Below are 14,580 nucleotides of genomic sequence, written 5' to 3' on the forward strand. Positions count from 1 at the left end.
TTTTTGGAGTTTTCTCTCTCTAAACATTATCTTTCTCTCTCATAAAAAACAACACCTAAATGACCTTAAACCTAAAAAGTTGAAGAATTAAAGTTGCTTAAAATATCATTTAGCTCTTGAAATTTTTTATTTCGAAGTCGTTATCGGCAAAATTTGGCAAAGTAAAAAAAAACATGTAAAATTTTGCAACCATAGGGTTGTGTTTGCAAAAAAAAAATACCACAGGTACCACATCGCAAATCGACCAAACCACATGATAGTTATTTGTAATTAACCCTAATAATAATAATAATAATAATAATAATAATAATAATAATAATAATAATAATAATAATAAAATTGTCAAAGACTTCCAAAGCAAGCTCAAGGTTTTTATAGAAGGATTATGAGACTTACAGGGAAAGCTTTAACCGTTTAAAATCAACCAGCAACAAACAAGGAGGTTACACTTTCATTTCTACTTCTCCTTCCTCCCGCTGCTCGATGATGCTCAAATCGCTTTAAAATCCTCCACTACAATCTCCCTTTCTACTCCAGATTCCCATCAAACTCTGCATTACATCCAATTTCAGTCTACTTTGCTAATCGTCTCCTACATTCTATTGGGACTAGTTCCTTTTCGCTTAATTACGTTCTCTTCTACTTCAGAGAGGTAAACTTGTTCTTTCGTTGCGTTTTACTGTATTTATGATACGTAATTGGATAATCGATTTGTTTGATAATTGGGTTTCGTTTATTGTATCTGTAGTTTTCATGCTGTGTAATTGGATAATCGATTTGTTTGATGATTGGGTTTCGTTAGTTTTCGCTGTTTTTTAAATGAGAAAATGTGGCGGAATCAATAAAATAGATAGGATAATATGAAATTGAGTTCTGTTTGGCTCTGAGAAAATTGTTGAGGTTAAAATTGGGATGATGTTTCAGGGAAGGTGATGCCGATGATTAGAGTTAAGGAAGAAGACGAATTCGATAATATGGATTTGTCAGAAGAAGTCATAGATGTTCCACCTTCCTCGGTTTATTTTGGCACTTGTGATACTGACTTTTCGAGGGCACAAGGGTATGCTTTTCAGCTTTTGTGATTTGTACTTTTTTTTTTCTGCCATTTTCTAGAATATATCTGTAGACCAATGTGATCAAATTAAATAGCCGTTTTGCGATTTGGAGACGTAGTTGTCTCCCAATTTAATATTTGGGGTTTTCTGGGGCTTAATCTAGGTTCTAAACCCTTTAAATTTGTAGGAGGGAAAACGGACCACAATTAACAAAAGGACGCTGGACTGAAGAAGAGGTACATTTTTCATTTCTATCTATTACTTCAATGCACAATTGCCCTTTTACAATTCTCTCATCGATTTCTAAGCTTGGACGTATTAAATGGTTATTTGTAGATTTTATCAGTGTGTTTTTTGATGTCTAATGTGTTTTTTTGATGTCTAACTCTATATGATTTAGTTTCTTGTTGTTTAGGTAGAAACAAATTGCAGTATTTATTTGTGTGCCTAGCAAATTTATATGTTGTGGCCTTGAATTTGCTTAGACCATATATAGCTTTAGTAACCTTAAGGATTTTGATGTTTTCAGGATTATCTTCTCAAAGAATCAGTTGCGAAATTCCAGGGGAAGAATTGGAAGAAAATAGGTCAGTTTTCAGCTTACTGTTATCTGGTTGTATATCCTTCTAGCATCAATCATGAGACTTTCTTAGGGATAAAATAGAAAATGCTTATGATGGATAGCGATTATTTACGAACAACATTGAATGCTAGATTGTCCATGCTGAATGAGTTGTTCTGTAGTGAGTTGTTCTGTAGTTTAGTTTCCATAATCTGATTAGTATATTCAAGAAGTTTAATACTACAATTTGTTTCAGTCAATCAAATCTAAGATTTATGTGTTGATAATCTTTGGTTGTTCAGCTGAATGTCTTCCGAACAGGACAATTTCACAGTGCTTTACTCGCTGGAAGAGGGTTGTCAATCCTGGAATCGTCAAAGGAACTTGGACAAAGGAGGTGAGCACTGTTGATTATATATTCTTGCTTGTCACATTCATCTCTGGCTAGGATCGTGCAATTATTTCGTCTTTATTACATAATGAATATAGGATCAGCATCTATGTTGTTTGCACTTTCAGGAAGATGAAGCGATCCTCGAGTCAGTCAGAAAATATGGCCCTAGTAACTGGTCTTTCATTGCAAAGTCCTTGCGAGGTCGCATAGGCAAGCAATGCAGAGAAAGGTGACTCAGAATACTTTTCCATATACCGTTTTTCAGAAGAACATTTTCCTCTTTTTATTTACTTATTTATGTATTTATTTTTCATAAATTTGAGCATGAATATGTAATTTATCTCCACTTAATTAAGCAGGAAAATATTCATCTTGTTCTTTAGTTGCACTCATGTCCTATAAAATTGATAATTGGATTTTCAGGTGGTACAACCACTTAAATCCAGCTATAACGAGAACTTCATGGACAGAAGAGGAGGAATCGATTCTTACTTACTACCATGAAATATATGGGAACAAATGGGCACAGATAGCACAATTTCTACCCGGAAGGTGAGGTTCTCTCTTGATATTTCACATAATGCAGGTACACAAATTAAGATTTTCTTGGCACACGGATGGTCGAGTTGCATCTTGAATATATAAATAGACAAGTTTTAAGATTGCTATATCAAAGTATATCTATACTCTCCAAAAGCTCTCTTTTGTTCTAATATTCTTGAACCGTATGGAAATTAACAGGACTGACAATGCAATTAAAAACCACTGGAATTGCATCGTGAGGAATAAGTTTTACGCAAATCTGACTCCTGCTTCTGCAATTTCAATGGATCTCTCTGCAAGTAGTCCTCTCAATTTCTGCAGCTGTACAATAAAACCGGAAAGGCAAAGCTGTGATGAAGAAGTACTTTGCAATGGAAGAATAGGATTGATGTTTAGTGCCTCAGATGTGCTTGTAGAAGGGGAAAATGGTATATCAGGAACCCTTGAACCTCATTTCGATGATAAAGATGGTGCGGCTTCTGGGGCGAAGATTGAATCTAGAACGTTGAGTCTGGGGCAAACATTGACAGACTCAGATTCCAATACATCCGCTTCAACTAGATCGTTTTGCTACGATCTTAATATTCTTCCTGACAATCTCAATTCAGTTGAGTCCTCTAAAACATATCCAAACACTTTAATTTCCGGAACTGGAAAGGAAAACAGAGTTCACAATGTGAATATGCTGTTCGAGTCACCTCAACAAAAGGATTCGGTTATGGATTCTGAAGATACTCGGTCTCTTAGAGGATATCAGCACAGCTTCCAAGCTAATAGCGCGCCTTCTTATTCTACTGCTACTCATGTAAATTGTTACAGTCCAGAACATATATTGAGGAATTCAGCAAGGACCTTTAAAAACATCCCTTCTATCATCAGAAAAAGGAATTACAAGGAGGCCAGTGCCAAGAAATCCCCGAAGAAGATCGAAGACTTGAATACTGCAGACATTCAAAATGTGAAACATGGTTGTGCTTCTCCCTTGCATAAACAGAGTTCTTCATTAGCTGCTAAATCTGTGCAAAGACAGTTGGAATATGCATTTGATAAGGAGCACTCGAGCAGGATATAGCCGCTCTTCAACGTTGCAACCCGGATCATCTGCAGTTAGCTCAGAAATAAGTCTAGTATTTTATTATACTAAACATTTTGTAGTTCAAAGATGAATACTTGATATTGTAAAAAATGGCATGAAAGGCAATGAGGGATGGATGTTATTGATTAAACTTTAGTTGGTGATAATCAGATCATGTCTGTATTTTCTTACAACTATTGATATCTGAGGTTTTTCCTTTATGAGTTTAATCAATCACCATTGGAGTGTTAAGTTTGCCTGATTTAATTTTATTAGTACAGGAGAAGATTTTGAGTTGGGAAAATGACAATGACAGAGCATTTGAAAGATTGATTTCACATTATCAGTGTCATATGTAGTAAGGTTGTCAATGGGACCAGGATCACCGTCCTAGATGGGGATAGGGGATAAGGGATAAGGTTGTTGAGAGAGAAACTAATTTATATAATTCTCACTTGTCTTATTAATGATTATTTGTACCTATTTATATTTAGTTAGAAGTACATTATATTTACAGTAATACCGGATATACAAAACCTATATACTTTAGTTAATACCTTTTAAATGGAGGTTGAGAAAAAATGAGACTAAGAGGATCAATATGTGGTGTGAAAAGAAACTTGGAAAGAAGATGTTCACAAATAATATGACGATGCATTTCTAAATGTTTGGTGTGTTTAGGAAAACCAGTATTAGAGGCAATATAAATATGGATAAATAATTTATTAGTCCCTTACTTTTTATCTAACACACTGTTTAGTCTTTCTATTTTGAAAAACACATTATAAGGTCCCTAACTTTTGTAAATATTAACAATTTTGTCATTTTGTCTAGTTTTTTTTAGACTTGTAATCGTTATATTTTAGCATAAACAGATATATACATAATAACAGAGTAACATGGTCAACTTGTATTGTACTGTGGTTGTCCTAAAAGCTAAGATATGTTCCGTTAAAAATCTAAAAAAATAGATAAAAGGACCACACGGTTAATATTGGCAAAAGATAGGGACATTAAAATGTGTTTTTCAAAATAGGGGAACTAGTGTATTAGATAAAAACTAGGAGACTAATAAATTATTTCCCCTATAAATAACCATCTTATTATCAAAACAAAGTGTGATAGATAAAGAAAAAGGGATATGAAGTTCATATAATAAATATGAAATCAATTTTAGATCATAACTTGTACTAGCCATGCTACGATACTCCGCTTCAGCCGAGGATAGCTTCTTTTTAGCTTTCCAAGATATTAGAGAATTGTCTAGATAACCACGAGTAAATTACATAAGAGATATACAATTTTTACTATTTTTCATACTTTGGTGTAAAACTATATTGAACTTTTTCTTCATAAGACAATTTTCCTTTGTTGTTTATAACCTTTGAATTTCATTTTGAGAGGCTAAGCAAGTGTATTATTGAGAGGCTTCACAATTGCAAATAAAAATAAAGCACAAATATGTCGGTTCATATCATTGTCTTTTTAATTGGGAAAAAAAAGACAACAAAAAGATTTTCCTATCTGAAATCATTAATCTCACGTCTCAATTGATAAATAAAGGAACCATGGGATCCTCCAAATCTCTATTTGAGCTCTTTTAATAAATCTCTAACACAAGATGTAAAAATAGAAGTCTCTACCATATCTCTAAAAATGGAATTTAAAATCCGAGAAATGACTATAGAGTCTGCTTTTTCTTTCATTGTGGATAGTTTGGTGAAATCTTTGCCGAGTAAATTGTCACAGAGGACAAAATTGAACTTCTTTTAGCAGAAAGCGCCAATAACATGGCTTTACTCCAAGTAACGTAATAGTTCCAATTAAGGGAAACGTAACAAGGAAAATCCTAGGGTTATTGGCTTTAGCATGCTGTAGAGATAAAGAGTAATCATCTTGGATGTGTGTAACCGATTCATGATAAGAAGTTCACATTTTAGAAGATTGGCCAAAAGTTTATAATCATGCTTTAAAAGGTGGATATGACACTTGAGAAGTTTGACTACATACATGCATTTGTTGTTTTTCCTTTGTAGAAAAGTGGTCTGAGAAAGACACTTCCGATAATTAGAACTCGGGATAGAACAAGTGATTTCGCAATCTCATAAGGGAAAAAGAGAAAAATGAGATGAAAAATCAATATATTATTTGAATATTAATATTAATTTTGATATTTTATAAATCTAATAATGTTAATTAAAAAATGTATATGTTAATTAAAATTGTGGAAGCACTTGCTCTTCTACTTGTCTATGTTGGTTGGCTAGTCAAAACTTCATTAGAGTTGATTTTGAGTCTGATGCTAAAGTCGTGGTTGATGATGTTGCCTCTAAACGTCAAGACATTTCAGAGTTTGGGTCAATTATTCAAGACTGCAGGGATATCTTAAACTCTCAATCCGGTTTTAAACTTTCTTTTGTTTCTCGTTTAGCAAATAGGGCCGCTCATTTGGTAGCTAGACGGACCAGTTCCAATGCTAGCGATTACTTTTTTTCTGTTTTACCTGTTTGGTTGTCAAACATTATTTTGGAAGCTGCAAATTCTTCCCGTTAATTTATTTGAGGTTTTGCCCCCCCAAAAAAAAATGTATATGTGTTTTTTTGTATTTAATTCAAATGTTGAATTATTGTAGTAGTTATTATTATGATTAATTTGATGTTCTTTTTTATATAAATTTAAATTTAATTAATATTTAATATAAAAAACTAAAAATAAAATAAAATTCTTACCGGATGTTCGTGGGATGGGGATGTGAAGAGATAGAGAAATTGATCATCGAATCCCAAACTTTATCCAGAAGAATATGGATTTATTCAGCAAATCAAGAAGAATATGAATTTTGATTTATTGGATAAAACAATATTAAGGATAAGCTATAAATATAGCAACTAAAATTACCTTTAACACCAGCTTTAATTCAAGTCGTTTAAATTAGATTTCAAGTTCGAATCCTAGCGTGTCCATAAAACTTTAATTGGAAGACGATCCACATAAAGGGTGCCCAATGATCCTTCAATCCAGAAATCAGATAAATTATAAAAAAACAAAAAATTACCTTTAACATTATAATTGGTTTAACATTTGTAAGTTGGATTAATTTTACTTCAAAATATAATTATATTACAAGTCATTAATCTCATTATTTCCATTTTACATATACATAATGTTATTATTCATCACTAATAGATTAAAAATAAACGTTTATACACGTGATTTTTTTTTCCTTTTGTAAAGTTTATAAATACTTTGTATGTACACATATCTTTAATCTGATGCAGAATTATATAAGATAAAAAAAATTAACTTTTATTTGTGTACACATATCTTTTATTTATTAATGATAAGTGATGACGTGATTTTTCTCAAAAAAAAAAAAGTGATAACGTGATATATTTATATGTAGAGTGAGAATAACGAAATTAATAACCGCATAAAATCTGCATAAAGTGATTAGTTAATAATGGTTAAAAATAGACCAAACTTTTAAATATTAGAGGTAAATTACAAAAATTAAGAGTATAATTAAGCTAATCCCTAATTATAATAGTAATAATAATCAAGCTGTAAGCTTATAAATTAAGCAGTCTTAAAAGATCACATGCTTTGCACAGTCTCCAGTAATATTTTGAGTGTTCATAGTTTGTTAGCTAAGAAATTGGATTAAATATTGCTGCTTTCAAGTCAAACTAATATTATCAAGTTGCTGCTTTTCTGCAATTTTACTTGCTGCTTTTAGTATCATCTTGTAATCCTTTAAATAACATTCATTAATAATTTCCTCAACCCACCATTGACTCGTCGTTCCACTCACAATAAAAATTATAATTCTTTTATAATTTTTCGTTTTATTTACTAATGGTCGGAAACCAAAATAAAAAAAGTTAATCAACTGAAATAATTGATTAACCGATTAATGGTAAATCGAATTTAATGAACTAGTGTATGGTTAGTGTTTTTTAAAAACTAATTAAATGATGATATTATATCCATTTGGATCCCTAAACTAAAACTTCAAAAATAATTAGGACCCTAAATTATCAAAATCATCAATTAGGTCCTGAACTAAGCAAAAATAATCAATTGAGTCCATATTCTATCCTAAAATCGGAAACTGTGACTATTTGATATAGACTATAATAATATCTGTGTTGATTCAAAATGAGTTTGAGAAAGAAGGTGTGAAATTGTTCAACTGAATAATTTTCAATGAGTCCTCAATTGAAGATTTTTGTTTAGAATGAGGACTCAAATGATGATTTTTAGCTAGTTCAGGGACCTGATTGATGATTTTAACAGTTTAAGGTCCTAATTGACTTTAAAGCCATAGTTTAGGGACATTTGGATGTTATGCCTTAATGATTAACCAAACCCGTGCACACCTAATTTCTAGCACTTTGAAAATTACTGAGCAATTAAGTTTTTGTGGGACAAATTTAGGCTCATGATCCTAACTCAAAAGGTTACTTGTTTTAAGCTTCTGCCGTCACGTGCGCACCTTAGCTAGTTTTTCTATTATTTTTTCCCAGCTGTGAAATCGTATAGATTTCTTACTAAAATTCTTTCAATAATTCCTATATCCCAACTGTCTTATTACCTTTCGAGTCTACTTCAAGTCTTTCTTTTTGCAGTAAAATAATAATAATACTACTAAAATTACGGTCCATATATAAAAAATTTAGAGGAAATGTAAGAGTTGAGCTGGAAATTATAAATTACTATGTGTTAATTTGAGATTAACTAAATTATTATACTGTAAAGAATTGTAAACAGTTAATTTAGGCTTAATGCATATAAGAATTTGGTAGGTCTGAATTTTTTAAATAACTTATTACATATTTATAATTGGTTTTAAAAACCTATCACAAATCTATAATTGGTTTTAAAAATTCATCGTAGACTTATAATTGGTTCATTCGTTGCACACACAAAATCATTGATCTATCATCTTTAAGAGATGAGACTGTATACAAAACGAACTCACACGTTTTTTTTTCTATAACAGCATGCCACCTCATTCGTTAAAGATGACAGATCAACGATTTTGTATGTAGGATGTTCGAATGGGCTAACTATAGATATGTGGTAGGTTTTTAGAGCCAACTACAAGTGTGCAATAGATTTTTGAAGCTAACTATAGATGTGATACATTATTTTAAAAGTTCAGAATGTCAATAAATAAAGCGTGCCAAATTTAAATTTAAAGATAGAAATATACATTAAGCTGCAATTTATATTAACAGGCACAATTACTTCTAGTTACCATTAGTTACAGGCAGGGGCGGAGCCAGAGGGGGCGGGAAGGGTCGACCCTCCCGACCCGGTCGGAAAACCTCAATTGTGATGACTCTTTTATTTTTGTATTTGAAATTGTTCTTTTTGGGTTCGAATTAATTTTTTTTACAACTATATACATGCTAAGTTAACAGGAATTTATATTAAAAACTGATTAATCTAGTAATTTCCATATCCATCCATCATCATCTTTCGATGGTTAACTGTGACTGTAATTAGCGACTGGATTGAGATTGAAGAACATAGTTATAAGCGCGCGAAAAAAAAAACTAACCTTCTCAAACAATTCTCTGTATTTGCACTCATTCTTATCCTAATCTCAGATCCAACTTCTTCTTTATATACTCTTCTTCTCTACTCCTCCACTTATTCACCGTTTTTTCTTTCTCTCTCTCTTCTGGAATTCATTCTCTTTTCGAAGCTTTTTTTTCCCTTTTCTTTCTGTTCCTATCTCGATCGACTGTCTTTTCTCGCAATTGGCTTATTTTCATGATGGCTGAACAAACAATTCTGGTTACTGGTGGTGCTGGGTTTATTGGCACCCATACTGTACTTCAACTCCTGAAAGAGGGATTTAGGGTTTCAATCATAGATAATCTTGATAATTCTGTCACTGAAGCTGTTGATAGGGTCAGGGAACTGGTTGGTCCTCAGCTTTCTCAGAAACTTGAATTTGTTCTGGTAATTTTTCCATTCTTGATTATGTTTTGCAAATGATTTCTGTATATAAGATAATTTTTTTTTGTTACAGTATGTAAGCTAATTTAGTTTTAGATCATTCGATTCTTCTATCTCAAATTGATTTTTTCTTTGAAATTAGTTGTTTCTCTGAAATTAGTAGTTTGGTGTGGTTGCAGGGTGATCTTAGGAGCAAGGATGATTTGGATAAACTGTTTTCTCGGACCAAGTAAGTGAATTATAGAGTAACTGACACATGAGTTTAATTTTGGCGAAAATATTACATGTTAGATTCTTAATAACTCGTAGAAAGCAGGCTTTTCCAGTTTGGGGATTATCTACTTGCTCTGATATTTGACAATTGACAGATTTGATGCTGTGATTCATTTTGCTGGGTTAAAGGCAGTAGGAGAGAGTGTTGCAAATCCTCGTCGTTATTTTGACAATAATTTGATTGGTACTATTAATCTGTATGAGATCATGGCAAAATACAATTGCAAGAAGGTACACATCTTTTTATCCTTTTTCTGTTTTCTTGAAAGATCTCTTCTGGTTTGTTATGATCCTGTGAGTTAGATTATTCAATTGGCCAGTAAACTTCCTGTGAGTTGCATATCTCTTCTGCTGAAACAAATTTCTCGTGGGATTATTTTCTGTTTCAAAGACTAGACGTTTGTGATTCTTATAACTCGAATTGCCAATAATCAGTTATTTGAAGTTATGATGATCTCTTCAATCTGGCTATAGCTTTCATTTAGTATTATATTTTTACACGTTTGTTCTTGATGTTGACATAAAAAGCTTTTAACTTTTTTTTGGTTGGGCCCAAACATAGATGGTATTCTCATCATCTGCAACTGTATATGGGCAACCAGAAAAGATTCCATGCGTTGAAGACTTCAAGTTACAAGCAATGAACCCTTATGGGCGGACTAAGGTATATATTCATGTATTCTGAGAGATGTTTATTATTTATGTCAAGTTGAAGGTATCTTTCCTAAAGTAATCATGTTTCCTTGTGATTAATATACTCCTTCTTTTTAGCTTTTCCTCGAAGAAATTGCTCGAGATATCCAAAAGGCGGAACCGGAATGGAAAATCATCTTACTAAGGTACTTCAATCCTGTAGGAGCTCATGAGAGTGGTAAACTTGGTGAAGATCCAAAGGGTATTCCAAACAATCTCATGCCTTACATCCAACAAGTTGCGGTTGGCAGATTGGACGTACTCAATGTATACGGCCATGATTATCCCACCGAAGATGGTACTGCGGTATGTGTTCTTATGGTAACATTTTTGTTGTTACAATGTAGAAATTCATTAGCACAAAGTTGACTGTCATTTTTGCACAAAAGAGAGTCAGAAAAGTCCTGTCTATGTTTTGAGTCAGGTTTATGTTTCCTTGATCTATATTTGGTCGAAACACTATTTTAAATATCTACATGTTTCTATAAACAGGTTAGAGACTACATCCACGTTGTTGACTTAGCAGATGGTCATATTGCTGCTCTTCAGAAACTTTTTACAGCTGAGAATATAGGTGAGCCCTTTTCCTCATGCTTTCTCTTTAATGCAGTTGAATGTTTCTTTAGCTTTATTTCTCAAATGTGTCTTATCTACTGGATGTAGGTTGTGTAGCCTACAACTTGGGAACGGGACGCGGAACATCTGTGCTTCAAATGGTTGCTGCATTTGAAAAAGCTTCTGGCAAGGTAACTGCTGTTTCTCTTATGCTATCAATAAGTAGAATGCAAGTTGATATGTTAATGAAACAAAAACTACAGAAAATTCCGGTGAAGATGTGTCCAAGAAGGCCTGGAGATGCTACTGCTGTGTATGCTTCAACAGAGAAAGCTGAGAGAGAACTTGGTTGGAAGTATGTTCTTTTTCTATTTTTCTTTTAATTGATTGTGATTGATGTTGTCATTTATGTATATAATGAATGATTTATTTTGGTACTTTTGATGTCATGTTTTTAGGGCAAAATATGGTGTAGATGAGATGTGCAGAGACCAGTGGAAATGGGCAAGCAACAATCCATGGGGGTACCAGTCCAAGAAGGCTTGAAAATTCGATGCAATTGTTTGCCCTCTGAAGGGGTTATAAGAAGAAGTATAGAATAATTCTCACATTTAATTTAATGACTGACAAATTTTCTCTCTCTGTGCTCTCGGAGTAAAATAAAATGATGCTTCATTATATATATGGAAATTTCTTATATGATCTGCTAATATATAGCTAATATAAAGCATTCGACAAGAAACTTGGCAAATTTCCCTAATTTAATTGCTGGATGAGATTTTAATGTTCTGTTTAAATTTAAACATTCTATTTTGTAATATTAATTAATATTTGGATAAAAAAAAATAGTTGAAGTATTATTTCTTGATGAGTATCCGAAATAATAAATCATTAATGAATTAAGGATCAAATTGGTCCATGAAGTTGCCTAGTATTATAATTTAGTCTAAAATTAAGTTTGGAGGCTTTTCAATTTGACATGTGAAATTCATTTAGCTAAAAAATGACACGTGTTCAATATGAGAAAGCGACATGCATCGAATAATTACCAATCATATATTGGTATGTGTGACTATAGATGTCAAGTTAAAAAATCATGGTTTCATAGTAGAAGCTATGAGAAATGAAATAATTACTAATCTATATGTCAAGTTAAAAATCATGGAAGAGACTCTGTGAAATCAAATAATTACTGATCATATATTGATACGTGTGATTATAAATGTCAAATGTCAAATTAAAGAGTGAAATGTCAAATTATAAATGTCAAGTTAAAGATTCAAATTGATATTTGATTAAATTGATCTATTTCTGGTTAAAGAGTCAAATGTCAAATTAAAGAGTCAAATTATAAATGTCAAGTTAAAGAGTCAAATTAATATTTGATTTTTTAATTCAATCGTTGATTAATACTTGAGAGATTTTTGACACAAGTCAACAAGCTTATTAAATCGAAGTGGGAAATTGACCCTAAAAAATAGAGGTGGGAAATTGACATTTAATTCAGTCAATAATTATACTCATGTATGAACAAGCTTACTCCAATTAAAAAAAGCAATTTGTTTCGACCTAAACTAAAAGATAAAGAAAAATTACATATCATTAAAAGAAATAAAGTATTTAAATATTTGTGGAGTTAAGAAGAAATTAAATGGAGTAAAAAAAATTAAATTAATAAAATTGGACTTAAATGAACATTTTGATCAAAAAGTAATAGTCCTTTCACAGATAACTGCAGGCGCCAAACTCGCCATCTCTAGCGCGAGTCTTACACATGGAAGAGGCAGCAACTTTGGTGCTTGTGTGCTCTATACTTCCTTGAGTTTTACTTTTTTATTTGTTTTATCATATACAGTAAATGTTTGTATAAAAAAAAAAGTAACAAACTAATTCTAGACACATACTAATACTTAATAGTGGCTGGTTACTTACAAATTGATAAGTAAAAATGCTCCACTAGAAGTGCTCTAAGTTACTTTGAGAAAGACATGAAATTATGAGGAATGAACAACAACATACTAGCGGGGTGTTTGGTATTCTATTGGGATAAAGATAAGGATAAATGTCGGGATAAGGATAAGAGGTTGGGATAAGGATACAAAAATGATAGTCGAGAATTATTAATCAATGTTTGGTATGTAGGATGGGGATAGAGATAAAATAATACATTTTACTATTTTAACATTATTTTAACTACATAAGGTTAATTTGAGGGATAAGACGGACTTTTCCATCCTATTAAAATCGCAGGAGCTTATCCCACCTCCTTATACCACCAACCCTTGGGTATAAGATTTGAGGGATAAGAGGCTTATCCCTCATCTGTCTCACTTTTCTATCTCCCAAACAAACATGGGATAACTTATCTCGTGTTTTTTTATCCCTATCCCACCTCTTATATCTCTCCTAACAAACACCCCGTAGAAGACTAAGGGGATGTTTGGGTGGGAGATTTAAAAAAGAGTAAGAAATTAGAGGTTTTGATTTAGAAAAAGAGTAAGAAATTAGAGGTTATTATGGCCACATCCTTCAAGACTGTAGCAGTGTTCTCTCGAATTATACAGACTATTCCGTGTCCTTTGTTCTTCGATTAATGAATGAAGCTGGTCACTTAATTGTACGCATGTTCTTTCTTATATTGTTTTTATTAAGCCCATGAACTTTAATTTTTAACACCTTTTCATCTATTAGCCCTCCGAGACTCGGAGTGTTTAATCTAGCTCTGTTACTAATGAAGGCTAATTCATTGCAAATGCATACATGTTGACATGTTATCTTCTAGTGTCATCTTGCTCGATAGAAATATTGGCCATTCCGCAACACATTGGCAGAAAAATACATCATTCTAAAATGCAATTGTGGCTTCAACGAGTAGCTGATTTCCAACTTTCTTAGTTATTGCAACTTTCTCTATTTTGTCAGGCTACAAGCTTTGTAAGAGAATTATTTGGTCTTGTGCCTCTAATGTCAACACTTACGACTCAGTTAGTTCAGCTTGTAGTTAATAATTGTTGCAGTTCCTATTAGCTTTATAGTTATTGTTATGGTTGTTAGTTATTTGATTGATTACTCTTTATTGGCTAGATAAGAAGCTAGTTTGTTATTCTTTTATCTTTTCAAGATTTTGAAGAATTGCTATTTCTTTTTTTTTTTTTTGCTTTTAAGCATCGAATTGTCTTAAAATTATACAAAAGATTAAGGAAAAAAATAAAATTAATGTTCTCGGACAATGAAGTTACAAGGAACTCTGTGTCTATCAACTCGACAAAGAAACTTATGCCGGCAAATAAAATGTCCAATCAATTTAGAACTTCTGAAGCTTTTTTTTCTTTTTCCTCGTCTTCTTCCTTTTTTTGTTTGAAAGGGGAACTCATCTAGATATATGGAACCTTCGAAGGTATTCCCCTCATTATCTCACATAATCTGGATCCAGAACCAATAGGCTTTAAAGTATTTTACA

At 32.2% G+C, this 14,580-nt stretch overlaps 2 protein-coding genes across 2 annotated transcripts; both read left to right on the forward strand.

Annotated features, from left to right (window-relative positions):
- Positions 1-390: 390 nt before the first annotated feature.
- LOC136210745 (transcription factor MYB3R-5-like) lies at positions 391-3,823 on the forward strand. Its single transcript, XM_066002136.1, has 8 exons — positions 391-652; positions 925-1,060; positions 1,243-1,291; positions 1,585-1,642; positions 1,920-2,014; positions 2,137-2,240; positions 2,435-2,563; positions 2,753-3,823. Exons 2-8 carry the CDS (start codon positions 933-935, stop codon positions 3,624-3,626), a joined length of 1,437 nt encoding a protein of 478 aa, XP_065858208.1. The 5' UTR covers positions 391-652; positions 925-932; the 3' UTR covers positions 3,627-3,823.
- A 5,287-nt stretch (positions 3,824-9,110) lies between these two features.
- Positions 9,111-11,819, forward strand: LOC136210746 (bifunctional UDP-glucose 4-epimerase and UDP-xylose 4-epimerase 1). The gene is made up of 9 exons (XM_066002137.1): positions 9,111-9,602; positions 9,779-9,828; positions 9,968-10,103; positions 10,435-10,536; positions 10,644-10,871; positions 11,058-11,139; positions 11,229-11,311; positions 11,384-11,475; positions 11,579-11,819. The coding sequence occupies exons 1-9, from the start codon at positions 9,411-9,413 to the stop codon at positions 11,664-11,666; spliced, it is 1,053 nt and encodes a 350-aa protein (XP_065858209.1). The 5' UTR covers positions 9,111-9,410; the 3' UTR covers positions 11,667-11,819.
- The last annotated feature ends 2,761 nt before the right edge of the window (positions 11,820-14,580 follow it).

This window comes from Euphorbia lathyris, chromosome 1, assembly GCF_963576675.1.
Source record: "Euphorbia lathyris chromosome 1, ddEupLath1.1, whole genome shotgun sequence".
Taxonomy (NCBI): Eukaryota; Viridiplantae; Streptophyta; class Magnoliopsida; order Malpighiales; family Euphorbiaceae; genus Euphorbia; species Euphorbia lathyris.

Bases quoted from the DNA above. Each gene is read 5' to 3' on its own strand.
- LOC136210746 (XM_066002137.1), top strand. From the start codon at position 9,411: ATGATGGCTGAACAAACAATTCTGGTTACTGGTGGTGCTGGGTTTATT. The intron at 10,537-10,643 runs GTATATATTCAT...CCTTCTTTTTAG, and splicing joins ACCCTTATGGGCGGACTAAG to CTTTTCCTCGAAGAAATTGC. The intron at 10,872-11,057 runs GTATGTGTTCTT...TTCTATAAACAG, and splicing joins CCACCGAAGATGGTACTGCG to GTTAGAGACTACATCCACGT.
- LOC136210745 (XM_066002136.1), top strand. From the start codon at position 933: ATGCCGATGATTAGAGTTAAGGAAGAAGACGAATTCGATAATATGGAT. The intron at 1,061-1,242 runs GTATGCTTTTCA...TTAAATTTGTAG, and splicing joins GACTTTTCGAGGGCACAAGG to GAGGGAAAACGGACCACAAT. The intron at 1,643-1,919 runs GTCAGTTTTCAG...TTGGTTGTTCAG, and splicing joins GAAGAATTGGAAGAAAATAG to CTGAATGTCTTCCGAACAGG.